This window comes from Dermacentor silvarum, chromosome 11 (genome assembly GCF_013339745.2).
Source record: "Dermacentor silvarum isolate Dsil-2018 chromosome 11, BIME_Dsil_1.4, whole genome shotgun sequence".
In the NCBI taxonomy this organism is placed as follows: Eukaryota; Metazoa; Arthropoda; class Arachnida; order Ixodida; family Ixodidae; genus Dermacentor; species Dermacentor silvarum.
The window spans coordinates 95,140,948-95,158,209 of NC_051164.1; the positions used below are offsets into that span (position 1 = coordinate 95,140,948).

The following is a 17,262-nucleotide window of genomic DNA, read 5'->3' on the forward strand; positions in this document are numbered from 1 at the left end:
TAGCAGTTTTGTCGGCCGTATAAGCTTGTAAACATAGGCATAATAATTAAATTAACAAGCATTATGTCACGCGCGCACAAGCAAATATGAATGCATCGCACTCGATGACAGCGGAAACTCTCTGTCAAAACGCTGTAGTGAGTAAGCGCGGCTGCAGCAGCGAGCGAATTGACCTTCCTCGCGCCGCTCGCATCAGCGCGAACAGCCGCGAGAACAGCGCAGGGAGGGAGGACTCTGCCCCCGCCGCAGGCGGCTTTCAAGATGCAGCCGCCCACCCGGGCAGGAGCGCGCGGCGTAGTACGCGGCGTCCCCCTCCCCCCGGAGCCCTTGTTTCCCGGCGGGCACGCGCGGTCGTTCGGGCGGTGCATGAGGTTCCGTATGACGTCAATCTTCATTGACGTCATACGGAACCTCACGGCGACGGCGACGGCGACGCCGACGGCAGAAATCTGCTTTTGAGTGTCCATATAATTGCTATCGCAATAAAAGGAAGGTGCATCTGGGTGATCCTCCCGCGGTGTCGGCATGTTATGTAGCGGGCTCACTATTTACAGCGAAGCTGTATATGCCTAGGCGAAACACTCGTGGTCCGACCACAGAAACTGACCGGCGGAAATAAACCTATCGCAAACTCGCGTCTCGTTCACTTGGTATATACAAAAAAAAAACACCGCATCTCCACGGGGTGAATGATGATGAGTGGGCGAAGCTCCGGAGGGAATCATCGGTCAACCGTGAATCTTCCGTGTAATTCGCCCAGTCTCGCCGCACTAAATCGAACGATTGACTTCCACCAATGACACGCGCCATATGTGACGTCATTCCTATTTTATAACAGCGCCCTTCATTATAATTGCACCATCTCCCGCTTAAGGGGACGCTAGCACAAACGCGTCAGAAACGTGCAGAGGTCTCTAGTAAGGGGGAGAGGCCACAGCGTCTTACGCAGCCGTTTACACATGCCGGAACGTGCACCGCGTTTGCCGACGCCATCACATGACTGCTGAGAGAGTATAACCCCCGTATTCATAAACGCTCCTCGACTTGAACTTGACTTGCCACCGCCTTCAACGCGTTTCGAACGCGCTGCCCAAGGCGGTGGCAAGTCAAGTTCAAGTCGAGGAGCGTTTATGAATACGGGGGTAAGGCGGAGAGGCCACAGCGTCTTACACCAGCTTCTTACACGGGCCGTAACGCGCTAGCACAAACACGTTAGAAACGCGCAGTCTTTCGTTAATGCTGGCTATTTATTGTCATCGTGGTGCGTGTGTCCATGTGCGCTTCGTGGCGTAGTGGCTAGCGCCGCGCGTTCGGAAGCGAGGGGTCCGTGGTTCGATTCCGCGCTGCGGACACAACTTTCGGAATTTTTTTATTTCATAAAAGTAGACGAGGCTACCTACTACGACTACTACTACTACTACTACTACTACTACTACTACAGAGGAGGGACAGACCCACACCCTAAGGAGCTTCGCCCCTAAAATTGGCATGTAAAGGTACGAATGTATGACTAGCATGACATAAATAACATCACATTCTCGCCGGTTACGTCACGATTAACGACAATAAAATCACGTGCGGCGCATACCCGCACTGGATATGTGGGTATGAACCGCCGAGAGCAGAAGCTGGAGAAATCTCGTTGGCGTCGCGCCAACGGCTCGGAAGATCGGGCCCGCGATGCGAAGCGCAAGCGGCAATGTCAGGCCGATCCGCTGGCTCGTACGGCCGAGCTAGACAAAGACGTAACCAATAATTGAGAAAAAACTTTAATGAACCGTCGGGATCAACCCAGTGCTGAACACCGGGGCCGCACATTTCAGCTTCGCTGGTTTACCATCTGTACGCGGTGCATGGGCGGCGTAATTTTTGTTGCTTTAAGAAAGTCTTTTAAAGACGCTAGTCTTTCTTGGGGAACTTAAACGCTGAAAATTTGGTCCGTCCGTCCGTCCGTCCGTCCGTCCGTCCGTCCGTCCGTCCGTCCGTCTGTCTGTCTGTCTGTCTGTCTGTCTGTCTGTCTGTCTGTCTGTCACCCGATTCAGCCACCCGGCCAAAGTTGGACCACTTGCTTACCGCCCACACTACTTAAACTGGTACGGCTGTTCATACTTGTGAACGTTATCGATCACAAAGTAAATATTACGCATATCTAAGGCACGACATTACTAGGTAAGTATTAGCAGGTGTGTTCCTTTAATAGAAAATACATAGATACGTAACTCTAAAGACCCTAGTTTCTTAAGCTGCGCTGAAAATGCCATGCTATGCGCGCCGACGAACGACGTTCCCCGACTGCGCGCCGACGAGCGCCCTCTGCCATGGAGGAAGGAAACCCTCTGCACAAGCTCATGTTTCCCGATGTATTGCCAGATGGCGTCCATGTCTCACGCAGCGCCTCCTCAATTTTATCAATGCCAGCCAGATGCGGCCGATTCAACATAAAGGAAGCGCTGTCTGAGGCAGGGCAAAACATAAATGGCCGCTTGATGAAATAATGCGGTAAAATGAAATCTGTTCAAACAAACCTCCATTGCATTTATCATGCCAGGACGGAAATGGTACGAGAACAGCATCACGGGTGGCCGCGGATCAGACCAGCACTCGTGTAGTACGGCCGGCAGAAGACTATCGTCTTTCGACGACATTTGCAGCGAAGCACGCAGATACGCGGCAATTTTTGTTTCATATGCTTCAATAAGCTTGCGCTGCGGAGTGCATTATTCAAGTGGATGGGTGCTTTCCAAGTATGCTAGTCATGAAGTGGTCGGTGTTCGCATATCTGGCGTTCCCGTAGAGAAGTTCTCGAATGAAGCCCACACGCTGTGAACTCGCGAGAAAACTCGAAGAATTGAAAATTCGTAATCTATTCCACAGTAGTGCGCTCTTCACGATACCGGATATGCAAAACATGTGGTGAAGATAAACGTTCAATGAACTGACTTAATTGGCGTCTGAATAGACTATATCCAGTGCTGGTGGGCCGAACATATCAAAACGCTAATGTGTCCTGACAACTGGACTCCGCCTCATGACGGGAGACCCAGCTGCTTCTATAGCGACGACTCCTACTTCCAGTCATTCCCCCCCCCTCTCTCTCTCTCTCTCTCTCTATTGCTCGCGTTTTTCCCTACACAGAAAAATCAGACACATGAACAAGAAGGCTTGCATAAACACGTATAAAGATATCCGAAAACAAAACACAAACATTCTTCGGCGCGCAGCTATATATATTACAAGTCTAACCCGCGTCACTGAGCGACGACGCGACGCTATGGCAAAAGTGCACGACAGCAGTGTCCGTCCGCTGTCGAGTCTTGAGAATCGAAGGCTTGCGGGACCACTGGGCAAGTTCAGAAGATGCTGAAGATGCTCAGCGAGGACTGCAGCGTGTCGTTCTCGGGGTAGTCCGACGCGAGCACCTTGCAGGCTGCGCGGGAGAGGCAGCGGAAGGTCTCGTGCAGGAGCTCCATGCTGTCGAACACCTTGGTCAGTCTGCACCAACAGCGCAACACGGACGGCGTTTTGAGAACACGGCGAAGGAGAGGAACGCCGGAAAAAGCACATGTTTCAGTTTTGTTTGCGACCAGGGGGGGTCTCGTGTGCAGCAGTTATTGCGCACAGGAGCTCTTGAAAAAAAGAAATCTGGGGTTTTACGTGCCAAAACCATGATTTGATTATGAGGCACGCCGTAGTGGAGGACTTCGGAATAATTTGGATCACCTGGGGTTCTTCAACGTGCACGCAATGCACGGTACACGGGCGTATTTGCATTTCGCCCCATCGAAATGCGGCCGCGGTGGCCCAGATTTGATGCCGCGACCTCGTGCTACTAAGCGTTAACGACAAAGTCACTAAGCAACCACGGTGTCTCCGTACAGGACCTCCTGCGTCTACGAGTGTCTTGCATGTGGGAGTGTTTACATGCAAAAGTTCTTTCATGCAGAAGTCTGAACATGCAGCATTTTTTGCGTACAGGAGTTTTTGCGTGCAGGAGTTTTTGCGTGCAGGAGTTTTTGCGTGCAGGAGTTTTGCGTGCAAGAGTTCTTGCGTGCAACAGTTCTTGCGTGCAACAGCTTTTGCGTGCAACAGTTCTTGCGTGCAACAGTTTTTGCGTGCAACAGTTTTTGCGTGCAACAGTTTTTGCGTGCAACAGTTTTTGCGAGCAAGAGTTTTTGCGTGCAGGACCTTTTGCGTACAGTTTTTGGATGCAGGAGCTTTTCACAACAGAAATTGTTGTGAACACGCGAGAGAGGGACAGGGGGAAAAGCGTGATGGACTGTCAATATCTAAAACTACTTTGTTTCATGGTGCTGTCAACTTTATTGATGGACCATACTGATTGAGGTTGACTCCAAAATAATAGGATGATCGTTCGTGTATTTTCCAATGAGTCGTTGTAATTAGAATAGCTAAATCTCGATGTTGTAAGGAATCCGTGTAGTACGTCGCGCGTTTTCGCAAAAAAAGGGATCACTGGCTTGAAGTACGCGCACGACTTAATCATTGGTTACAGTCACTCTGACGTGGGAAGAGCTATCCATTCACTATTGCTGACGAAGCACGGCACGTCGAAGATTCCTTCAAGCATGGTACTTCATCCCTTGTAGCCGCCTGCAGCAATTAACACTGCGCATTTAAATGAGCTAGGAGTCCGGCCTACGTGAGCAGGGGGTTCAATTTATGCGCAGCTTAATGTTCGCGGTTTTAAAGCGAAGTTTTCTGCAAGCAGACGCTCCCGTGATTTGCTGACCGTAGCTGCTACAGCTGCTTATTAGCAAAAGCTCACACACAGTACATCACTTGTATAACGACCCCGTTTGTATATGTAGCCGCATCTGGTACTACACCTGCAGATGCGTGCCGGTGTACGGAGGTGTTCACAGAACTAAATATCGAAACAATAAATGATACCTGAACATGCTCAGTGCAACAAATATACGCTTTCAAGCACATCATTTCTTTATTACAGCGGATGTTTGCCTTCTGTCACGGGGTGTGGCGCGTCTGCTCGGCCAGCTTTCTGCCGAGTAAAGTGCGTCCAGTCCTGGAGATTGTGTAGTATGCTCGCGGACAACTTTCTGTGGCAATGAAGGGAAAGCTACGGAAGCAAAGCGCGCACAAGTGCGAGCGCCTCTGAAAAGAGTCCCGCGTTTTAATCCACGTTGGTTTAGGTTGGGGAAGAGAAGACATAAACAGCTTATTGGCAACAGTTAAATAAGACAGAGCACGGATGCCGTACATAAGCAGTGGTGGGGCTTTCAGCGCCTTGCGGATTTCCGAGCAGGCGCGTAATAAAAACGCGTTGCAGATGTTTTTAATTATCCGCTTAACAGAGATTTCATCAGTGTGTGTTGGATCTGCACTTTTGTTGTTGTTGCTGTTCGCGTTGCTACAGGATAAAACTTGAAAAAACAGGTTGCATACGGAAAGGTGTATGACGTGACTGCAGGAGGCATCGAAACTCGCGCGGACATTATGTACAGTCGCGTTCGATGTGAGTTGAAACGCGACTTGCCGCGTGGTGGAAGGGGTTCCATGCAAGAGTGCATGGCGGCGCCGGCATGCGAGAAATCGGAGAACTAAGCACCGTTCCAATTACTGGTATTTAATGCCGGCGTTGCTGTGTAGTCCCGAAGCTCCTTCGATCACGGGCGCACTGCTGCAGGCTCATATTGAACGCGACTGTACGTTTACAAATGTTACCGCGTACATAGAGTTTCCGTGTACGAACATTGGTACTATTCGGCACGATTTCGCTAATGAATCACCGCTATGGTTTATTTTAATATATTTAGTTTCAGGGGCACAGGTGCGCTATGTATTCATTGACACCTAGGGACTAAAAATGCAAATACCGCAATAAACAAAAGGGCAATTTGCACACGTGCCTTTTTCGGTTCGGGTAAAAATCGTCTTGCGAGTACCGCTCCAGGGTCGCCCTTCCGTCGGCTGTCTTGGGGCTCGGCCAACGCTCGCAGAATTCCTGTGTGAGGGGCCAGGTGGTATTCGTTCATTAATCCACTGCCTCTTGCATTACGCTCGCAGTCTGCTTTTGAAGTCCACGCCAACTCCCTTGAATTGAAATTGAATTGAAATAGAATTAAAATTGAATTGAGAAATTGAATTGAAAACGTAGTGCCGAGCACGTAACTCAGACAGCGCTGTTTTACGGGCTTCAAATTTCAACCGCCGTGGTGGCCCAGTTGCTATGGCGTTCTCTTGGTGAACTCGAGGTCACGGGTTGGGTCCCCAGCTGCGGCTGCCGTATTTGGATTGCGGCGGGCTGAAAAGCTAGTCCACATGCATTTCGGGGTACTATAGCGATTGTTCAGTAGTCAAAATATAGTCACGATTCCTCCGCAACGGAGATCCCTCCTAACTTTACGAATTCATGAATACTTCGTATTTTCACTTTCACTTAAAGTAAAAACATTTATGTGCCAGGAGGCCTATAAACGCGACCACGCTGCAGGCCCGCATGAGTGCAATACTTGGAAAAATCACATGTTTCTAGCGTTATTTTGTTCCCTTTGCGTTAAAGAAACGGCGTAAAGTATAGGTTCCTGGTATAACCGCCGAGATATTTTCCAGGACATCAATTGAATTGCTTAGTGAATGGGTCGTGTGGGTGTTATGACCTTTATGTATACAAGTTGAAGTACGCACTAGTCGATTTATTTATTTTCCCTGCAGCTATGGCTACACCATCAGATACGCTGTCGCCATCGCCTAGGGAGGCGTCGCCCATGCTGGTAAGTGCTTTTTCTAGATCCTGCGTTCACGTGAGATGGATCCAGCTTGGCGCGTCGCATTCGACAAGATGAACGCTTTCTTTCGTGTATACGTAACTTGAGTTCTGCAATGTATTTCGCCATTCAAAGCGAGCTGCGCTTTTACGAGACATCACGTCCCACGCCGTGAGCGCGGCTCGCCTGTCCTTAAATTGCTGTCGCAATAGTAAGAACCGACTTCAAAAGCCATTGTATCACGTGCCCTTCTTTTGTGTCTCAAGATGGCATATGTATATACAGCGTGTGTCATTCTAGATAACAATAGTTCAGTCAAATTGCTTACGAAATGGGCGCATAGGCTGACTTTAGCTAAACCGCTTTTGAGTGCCACTCTGAGTCTTCCGTTCGTATAGCTCTGGGATGACTTTTACGTAATGTCGAACGTGAAACCTAGCTTAGGCTTTCGGTAAAGGTGATATCAAGTTAAAAGAAATTTGCTTGGTGTTACATTTCGTCATAAATACTGCTTTGTTTTAAGCCTAATACGAATGAGAAAGAAACATAAAGAGAGGTTTCGCCCATGTACCGGGAGTTACTGCGGAAGTTGTGTATGGTGAGGATAGTTTTGTGGAAGAACTTACGGTTGCGCATCTGAAAAACCCTTTCTTCGAAACCGAATCGTTTCCCGATCAGAAGTATGCGTGTCTTGTGTAACCAATGGCACATTTTAATGAACCAGTAATGCCTGCGTCTTGCGAAAACAGTTGCAGATCAGGTGAATGTGTGTCTGTGTGTGTAAGCAGAAATTAAACGCTTTTCTTGTTAACGACGTAAGACCCCCTGTGAAACGGGCAAACATACTCTCACTTTGAGCTAATGTGCTTCGCCGTTAATGTCTGTCCCAGGCTGTAACGGTTTAGTCAGTTTAGTGACATTCTCTATGAACGCACTCGTTCTGCAGTGAGTACGCTCGTCTAACTCACTTTGCTGCCTCGAGCCTCGAAACGTTGCCTCGGTAGCGAAAAAAATCACAGCATATCCACAGGGTGAATGATGATGAGTGGGCAAAGCTCCGGAGGGAATCATCGGATCTCCCGCTTAAGGGGACGCTAGCACAAACGCGTTAGAAACGTGCAGTACTCTCTAGTAAGGGGGAGCGGCCACAGCGTCTTACGCAGCCATTTACACATGCCGGAACGTGCACCGCGTTTGCCGACGCCATCACATGACTGCTGAGAGAGTATACCCCCCCGTATTCATAAACGCTCCTCGACTTGAACTTGACTTGCCACCGCTTTGGGCAGTGCGTTCGAAACGCGTTGAAGGTAAGGCGGAGAGGCCACAGCGTCTTACACCAGCTTCTTACACGGGCCGTAACGTGCTAGCACAAACGCGTTAGAAACGCGCTAGAAACGCGGCCTTTCGTTAATGTTGGGTATTTATTGCCATCGTGGTGCGTGTGTCCATGTCCGCTTCGTGGCGTAGTGGGCTAACGCCGCGCGCTCGGAAGCGAGGGGTCCCTGGTTCGAATTCCGCGCTACGGACACAACTTCGGAATTTTTTTTCTCATTTTTCTCAGGCTGGTTACACACTACTACTACGACGACGGGGACGAACGGGTGCCGCTATAAGGAGCTTCGCCCCTAAAATTGGGCGACAGCGAGGTTTAACGTGGCGCTTTAGCCCTTCGGACGGTGTTCCATCCACCGTATTCTAGAACGTTACTCCAACCAACACTCCACCTCGATTCAATGATGATTATGATTTAATGTCATCCGCTTTGAAAAGGGGCGGTGACATACAGTCACCTATCCTGCTTCATTTAATCATGTATGCTATACATGTTTATTTATGTAGCATGTTTGTATACATTTCATTGACCTTTTTTTTTCCCTCAATATCTCAATGTCCACCTTATACCGCTACCTATGACTGTAAGAGATCAAATCAGGTCGTATCAATCTCTTCCCTGCTTTTTTTTTACCAATGCTCTACAACGTGTCTTGCTTATCTAGAAACAGTAACAGAAACCTGAAACTGATATAATTTTCAATGCTATCGTGTTCCACTCTTAAAGGAACCCTGCAACGATTTCGATTTTGTACAAACCTACTGAGTCGTTAGAGTAGCTCCTTCTCATCATTAATTGACGCATATAAGTGGCTCGCGTAAAGTGGATAATTTATTATAAGGCTTTAAAACGGCACATCGCTACCGATCGCAGCACGCCAATCGGCTGAGTTTTCAGCCGCCCCTGACCAGGTGACGTGATTTGACCATATGACGTCAGTAGCGAGCTATTCGATTGGCTGCCCAGGGCGCGTCATCGATAATTTTTCCAACATCATGGTGAACAAATGTTATTAATAGTTGAGATTTTAGTTAGCTTGCTTCTACAAAAAAAGTCGCAGTTTCGCCCGAAAGGCGAAGCAGCGATTGCGATTGTAAATAAGTAGAGAGCTATACGAAGCAAGGATAGTAGCTTATTGGGCCGTATAAAGTTGTAAACATTCGATTACTAACTAAATAGACAAGCACAATGTCACGGGCGCACAGGTAAACATGATCACATCTCGCTCGATGACCGCGGAAACACGCTATGAAAAAGCCGGAGTGCGAAAGCGTGCCAGCAGCGGCGGGCAAATTGCCCTTCGCGCTGTCTCTCGTCTCGCTTCAACGCGAACTAAACGTCGAAAGCACAGCGCATACGAAGCTACCGGCACTTGGCGCTTTGTCCCCATCGCAGATCGCTTTGAAGATGAGGCCCCCGCGGGCGCGCACTTCGCCCACATCGCAGATCGCTTTCAAGATACGACACCCGGCGCGGCCGCGCTGTGAGCAGCAGCCGACGGAGCAGAACGCACCCTCCCTCTCTATCGCCTCGCCCCGTGCCTCGCGCGCGAAAGAAGACCGCGCGCTTCCGGCCTGCCTTCCTCCCTCGCGCGCGCTACAGTGAGCCGCGATTGCCGGCTCACTCTCGTACGCTTTCACTGGCGCACACAGCGATGGCGCGCGGCGACGATTTTGTCGCCGTTGAACTTTATGTGGAACCTCACGGCGACGGCGGAAATGCGCTTGGAGTGTCGATATAGTTGTAAAAAGAAAGCAACAGAAACAGAATGCACAAGGGCAATGTATCACTACACTAAAAGCACTTCCGGCACACATCAAGTGTCGTCTGCTTGTGCTACAACGTGTTCCGTGTTGACGAGAGCGGCGCGGTCAGCGTTGGTCTCGTTCTTTCTTTTCGCGAGTACCATGGTTCGCCCTTGTTGTCCCTCTGCTAGGCAGTAAACGAGCGGAGTGGCTGCAGCGCATCGGACTCTCGGTATCCAAACGGCGCCAGCATCTACACATTCGCGGCCGTCACTTCACGCCGAAGGATTACTACCACAATAGAGTTTAGCGTGTCTGGTATTCGGGTAAACGCAAGCGCAAGTGTACTGGCCGTTTTACGGGATGAACGGAGGTGCAAACGTGAACTGCTTGCACGGTGCAGCTACCTGGTGGCACAAAGCTCAACCAAACACAGAGCTAATATAACAGTAACCAAGTGTATTCTACTTTTGCTGCTGGCGCAAATTTTCGGCAGGAGCGTAATCTTGAACACGTTTAAAATATTTTACTTTTGGTTACAGCAATATTAGGTCTGTGTTTGGCTGATTAAGCTCTGCGCCACCAGGTAGCTGGACCGTGCATGCCGATCAGGCCGCTCACGCACGTCTACGCTCAAGCTCCTTCATCACAGCGGTAGTTATGGAGGGACCTTAGTTCACGCCTCCGCCCATCCGTCAAACGCCCAGCTCGCCTGTGGTTACCGAAATACCGGACACGCTCAACGCTGCGACAGAACCCTCGCAACGCACGCTGCTTGGATAGCTCTCGTTGGGAATCGACTGCCAGGCGGCTAGCGGGGAGGTTGGAGAGCCTTCGCGCGCTGGCTCCAAGACAACCGGAAGTAGACGGCATCACGTCACATCATGGCGTAGAGCCAGCGAAGGCGGAGCTTAGCCCCGATCGCTCGGCGAGCGAGTTGAGGAGGAAAAGAATGGCTATGGAGGAGGGTAACTTGTAATCGCCGTAGCCCTCTTAATATGAGACGCTTCACTTAAATTGCGACGCGAATGTTTTACTGTAGCTGTACCCGACGTGTCTACAAAATTTCTCCAAACCGTTTCAGGGACACTTTAAAGGCAGTCTCCCATTTTTAATTAAAAAATTTTTATGCTCAAGCAGCCAGCTCGGGCTTCCGCGTTAATTATGATCTAAGGATTCGAAGGCAATGTGCAATGTGACGTAAACGGAGTCTCAGGACGGACGTAGGCGTACGCGACCTCCGTCCATCGCCCCACCCGCAATGTTGCGTACCTCGCCCACAGCGTAGAAGAGCAGCTGCTCTGACGACAGCAGTTTGAAGTCCTGGAGACGGTAGTCGCTTCGAGGGTACGCCTTGCGTCGCACCGTCTCGCGGAAGTACTGCGCAGGACGCAGAAGGGCGCGCGTAAGGAACCGAGGCTGCCGCCACAGAGTACCCTTCATCGAGCAAATCGCCCTTTAAACTTGTAATGCCTAACCCGCGGTGGTTGCTTAATGGCTTTGGTGTTAGACTGATATAGGCACGTTGCACTGCAAATCCTGGCCGCGGTGGCCGCATTTCGAAGGCGGCGAAAGGCAAAGGGCCTCGTGTACCGTGCAATGGTTGTACAAAATTAATCCGGAGTCTCTGATTACGCCGTGCCTCATAATCATATTATGGTTCAGGCTCCTGATTTTCCCTCCCGATTTCTTTCCTGCCGTTTTTGTAAATATCCACGGTCTTTATTTGTTGTCATCCTTTTCATCCGATTGACAGTCTCGCTTTCTCTCAGTTTCGTTTTTATGACTCCTGGTTGTCTCTTTACACATTAAAATACACTGTCCTTGGTTGCCGAACTTTCTTGACCTCTTCCTACATTGCGTGTCCATGCTTCTGAGGTACAAATGTTTGTGCACTTTAGCCAGCCATTTCTTTTCATCCACGTTCTTTAGTCTTTTGTTCAAAAGTATTTGGTCTACGCTTCTCCGACTTCAAAAGAAGCCTTCCCTGCCTATGTCACCTTGCACTGCCTCATTTGTGGTTTTACCGTGGATCCCCAATGCCAATGAAAACCGACTTTCGTTTAATTGCAAACGTTGGCCCTGGCACCATTAAAATTTTCCAAATTCCTCGCATTACCTTGTATTTATTGTAGCCCTAAAGTGATCTACGTTTCATTATTTCTGCATTCTTCTTTCCTTTCATTTTTAGATTATCTTGGTGGACGCCAGAGTAGGTCTTCGTTTATGTATGCACCCAGGTATATTATATTGCTTGACTAGGGGCATGGTATCCTGTTGAATTGGTACCACGTCAGTACTTGTCTCTTCATTAAAGACCATAATTCCCGATATCTCTATGCGAAACTTAAGGCCTAGATTCATTGCTGTATCGCCACTTATATTCCCAAATCTCTGTAAATCCCTTGCATTGTTCCCTAGTAGCTCTACGTCGTCCGCATGAATCAACCCAGGGATCTTCTCTTGCACCTTTTCGCCCATTAGGAATCAAAAGCTAATTCATTGCTTTCCGGTCGTATTTCCATGTCTTTAATTAACGTACAGCGGCAACAACAATAGAAACGGAAGACATTCTTGCTCCTTTCCTAGGTGAATTTCCAAAACTGCATTGCTTTTCGGGCCTTCCCATACGATTTGTACTCGGTTGTCCCTATCTCCCTCCACAGCTCTTATAGCAATTCCCAGTCTTCACTGCCGACTCCGTTGTCATCCTTCTGGCCACGCTGTGCCACCTGGCGACGTCACCGCGTACTCCACTCGTGGCGCGTGTAATGATATACACGCGGACAAGATTGTGTGAGTATACAGGGTGTCCCAACTACTATTCATGCACCAAGATTTAAAAGTATGCAAATGCGACGTAACTGGACAGAACCAAGGTAATGTTGTTTGCCGTCGCTTGGAGATACTCAGAATATTTTAACACGAAAGTGTTTTATGCCGGGGTCCACCAAGACTTCACTGACGTATTTCCGTCACGGAAATACGTCAGCTTACAATGTACACGAACATAATACAAAGAAAGAAACCAGAAGAAAAAGTTCCACAAACATGCAAAATTTGGAAATCGAACCCACGACCTCTCGGTCCGCGACGATAGATCGCCGAGCGTTTAACCCATTGCGCCACAAACGCATTTGCAGAGAGCTACACAGACACGCCTTATATATCTAACACTCCTCCGTGTACCCGCGCTCTTGCTCGGGGCGGTGCCGCCGCCTACGAGCAGAAAAGAGAAGTACTGCATTATGACACTAACGCGCACCGACAGTGAACGCTTCGGTGGTCTCAGCACTACGACGCCTCGATGCCAGCATTCGAAGGGACGCTGGCATCAAGAAGCACTACCAACGCCACCTAGGTGGCGTTCACCGTACTCAGCACAGCGGAGCGTGGCCTCCGCAATTAGCTCTGAAAATGTTTCTGAAGTTGATTGCGGAGGCTGCAATTACGACGCGCTGTACGCGCTGATTTGACTCGGTGACGATTCAGTTACGTGCTTTGTCTTGCGCGTTGTATTAGTGTGACAGTTACGTGCTTCGTCTTTCGCGTTGTGCTAGCGTGTGCAGCGTAGTGCAGCTTCCATATGCACGACGGTTGCTCATGGTCACCGACGTTGGTAGTCGTGATGGAGGAGACGTGCCACCAGGCGTCAGCGTGGGTGCATCAACGCCTAAGGGCGCTTTAGCCACAAAACACCAATAGACATTATATATCAATGTGCAATAAACATTACACTACTTCTGTGAATACACGTTTCACTTTCGTGTTCTATACCGATTCCTATATAAGAGGGATCAACCACATTTTTTTTGGAATTCCCCCTAATTACATAATAATTAAGTCCTAATTATTTAATCAACTTCTCGAATAATATAATTATAAGAAAAGTGTCAATGAGAAAATTGTAGAGCGACCGCCGATACAGCTTTCTGTTGCTCAATCCGTGCTGCATAAAAGTGTTTTTCCAAGCGGGAAAGATGCCCGCGAATACACGCAAATTAATGCCTCGAGCGCACAGTCGCGCGGCAATTTTGCGTGTATTCCCGGGCTTCTTTCACGCTCGGAAAAAACGCTTTTATGCAGCACGTATTGAGCAACAGAAAGCTGTATCGGCAGTCACTCTACAATTTTCACATTGACACTTTTCATATAATTATAATACTCGAGAAGTTGATTATTTAAGACTAATTATGTAATTAGGGGGAATGCCAAAAAAGCAACGGCAAACAACATTACCTTGGTTTTGTCCAGCTTCGTGTCATTTGCATATTTTTAAATCTTGGTGCACGAATAGTCGGGACAGCCTGTATATGACACGGGTTCATTTCGGCCAGCAACAAAAAAATGCCTAGTTTTTTTTTTTGCTTTCTCTTGTTTTCGTCATTCAAGAACAGCAGAAACCCAGTGTCCAATACTCAGTGACCCAAGTTGGTTCAACGGTTGGTTTCCAACTCGATTACATCAGCACATCAGCCCGATGCTAGACTAAATCGACCGTGGACTACCCAGTAGTTTGGCAGGAACACAGATATAAACATTCCTAAGTGTGCGTGGAGTATGCTAAGAAAGCGAATCGCATTAAAATGTTGCTCTTACTAAGTGGCAACCATGCGAAACGAATTGCGTTGAGCGACGGCTCTTCCTCCGGTGTAGCTCGTTTCAACTGTGCTATGCTTTTTAGCTCGTTCCGCAGAGGTTCTACTAAGTGGAACACATTTTCAAGAATGTTTCACATGCCGTGTGGCAAAAGATTAGTAGGAGCGCGTAGCGGGCGCTAGGCTTCTACCGTGCTCACCTTTATCGTGGCCGCCATGCCGATGAAGTCGGCAAAGTTCTCCACAGCCGCGATCGGAGGTCTCTGGTGGAGAGGGTTCTGGAGAGAGACGGGACGTACTTGAGAGTCCGCTCACCTAACACTTATGCGTAAGTATGATATTCGCTTATTTGAAAAAATCAGTTATGCTAAGGCCGCAAGGTGGAGTCTGTCTTGCGTCCTTCCGTAGAACTGATTCTTCAAATTCAGTGTCCCAGTGCTTAGCGTTGTCGAATAATTCGCCCTCGCTCTGTGATTTGCTAGCATACTGGTTAGCTCAGATGGTAGAGCGGCCGCCCCGGAAAGGGTTTATATGGTCCCGGGTTCGAATGCCGGACCAGGTCAAATTTTTCATCGAATGCGAAACTTTCTGAGAAACCCGTAGGGGTTTAGCACCGTTGAAGCTTCGTGCTTCAGTCAAGTGGATGCCAATTCTCCCCACCCTTTCATATTCGTTTATTTATACGAAAAAAAATATAGCGAGTCTTCCTTATGACGAAAGAAATTTTGGAAAAGTAGGCAATTCATACCATGGGTGGACCTACTTACCTCTTTCTTTTTGAGCCTGTACTGCCTCATGATGCAGCGTTCCAGGTCGTTCGTCTTCAGCAGGGCGTAGCCGCTGACCCAGTTCTCGAAGAATGCCTTTTCGTTCATCACCGACCCTGCGCGCAAGACGATTACTGTGCATATAAGATATCATTTGCAAGCTTTCCCTGAAAAAAAAGAAAATACTTCACTTATTGTTTTAGTAATAGCTACATTGACGAAGCTGTTGGAAGTCGTACGCGTAAGTCAGCGCAAGTCACCGAGCGAGTACAACTGGTGCGTGAAAAAGAAAAACGTTTAACTCTTGTAAACCTTATTATCACGAGCGAAAGGTCTGTTTCGCCTGGTTTTGCAAATATTTTGCACACAGTGTTTCATCAATGCACGCTTCCGCGCTTGGTAAGCTTATCTATAACATGCTAATCTGACCTCCCTTTGCTCGGTGTTTCAGACGCCAACTTTGCCTTTGCTTGAGATTTCGCAGCCTGCCGTCTAGCTATATCTACTGGATGATTGGGTTCAGCCAGTCGTTTGCGTTTAAGCGCACGCACAGACGGCCCAGCCGGCGCGCCATCCATGTCGAGACTGAGCGACCAAGCGCCGGCGAAGCAGCCGTTAAACCTTTGCCTAGTCACGTGGTATCGCAGCGGCGAGGCTCCGAGCGAGCGCAGCTGCGACGCCTCTCCGCAGCAGATCACGTGGCGTGACGTCACACCTGCCACACTTGCGCTCCGGAGGCTCAAGGTCATTGCGACGCGATGAATGACATTGCCAGACATGGTGTAGTAGAGCTTTTGTTCTAAAAATAGATCTAGAGAAGCTCGCGTGCACAAGACAATTCTTGCATACAGATGAGCATTTTTCTTTTCTTTGCGAACCCTGCCGGGCGTTCGTGATCGTGGCTCCTGTCTTACCGAATAGTTGGCACTTAAAAAAACACGTGACCGATGGCGCGTGACCTCGGTCTCCTAGCGTAGCATAGCCCCACGCTGTAAATGTTAGGCCCCAGTCGCACGCACGCTTTGATTGTGCCACAGCCAACCAGGTATTCGAGATGATCGCCGCATGTGTCACGTTGCGTAGCAACGTGACATATAGAGCGTCGTTTAAAATATTTTGCGATTTTACAAGAAACGCTGTTCCTCCTGGATAAGTGGATATCATATGCAAAAAACTCCAACATATAGGTTGTGACTCAAGTGTGTGCAGTGTTTCACTCCACGTGTTAGCATCGTCTGCTCACTATCCACCAAACTGAGGTCTCTTAACCGTCGAACGCTATACTCCCGAACAGCTTTCTATGACAAAACTGGCGATGAAGATAAAGCGACAGGGGTGAAGTTTCTGCCGATGTGTCACTGCGCCAACAGTCCGTCAGGGTGTGACCAGCGTACTTGTTTTTTTTTACACACTTAACCTCGTTCCAGATATAGAACCTATGTGGAACGAGGTTGAGTGTGAAAAAAAACAACAAAAAAACGTTGGTAGCTTGCACTAGTGGTGCAGGGCTGGAGTAAACAGCGGAGCTGGTGATCGACCTAGCTTTTCTTCCAGGTCTTACTAGGCTTGGCTAAGTTTTGCTAGGAAATGTTAAGGGCTTCTAGGCATAGTATTCCGAATCGCGGCTCGCCGTCGACGCGCAGATTCTCGCTTGGCCGAGAATCTGCGCGTCGATGCGCGGCTTCTTTTTCGGGTGTCCGGATCTTCTTTGGTCGTCCCATGTCAAGGCTACATGTACGTGTATTCGCCACAAAGTCAACGAGAGTTGTGCCGCCGTCGCGGTGGCTCCAAGCTTTATCGCTCCGGTGACGTCACGGCAAAGCCTGGTCGAAACCTGTCGAGCCGCCGCCAGAGGCGCCTGCTGCAGTCACGGACACCGCGCGCGTTCGGCGCGAACGCGGGGGAACGCGGGCGGCGCCGGCAGCAGCTCTGCGCGTTGCCTCGTTGGTGCTGCTACAATTTCTCTTTCTCGCTCTCATTTTCTTTCTCTCTCTCCGAAACATAGCGCGCGCCGCGCGCATGCTCTCCTTCGCTCTCCTTAACGTCCCATGTCAAGGCAACATGTGCACG

At 49.1% G+C, this 17,262-nt stretch overlaps 1 protein-coding gene across 1 annotated transcript in view; it reads right to left on the reverse strand.

Moving 5' to 3' along the window:
- Positions 1-3,350: 3,350 nt before the first annotated feature.
- The window catches only part of LOC119433438 (uncharacterized), a 37,174-nt gene continuing 23,262 nt past the window's right edge, over positions 3,351-17,262 (reverse strand). The window contains exons 9-13 of the mRNA XM_049658378.1: positions 15,193-15,308; positions 14,626-14,703; positions 11,100-11,207; positions 5,889-5,983; positions 3,351-3,492 (exon numbers count right to left, since the gene is read on the reverse strand). Coding sequence (XP_049514335.1) covers positions 3,351-3,492; positions 5,889-5,983; positions 11,100-11,207; positions 14,626-14,703; positions 15,193-15,308 — 539 coding nt within the window. The remainder of the gene's footprint in view (positions 3,493-5,888; positions 5,984-11,099; positions 11,208-14,625; positions 14,704-15,192; positions 15,309-17,262) is intronic.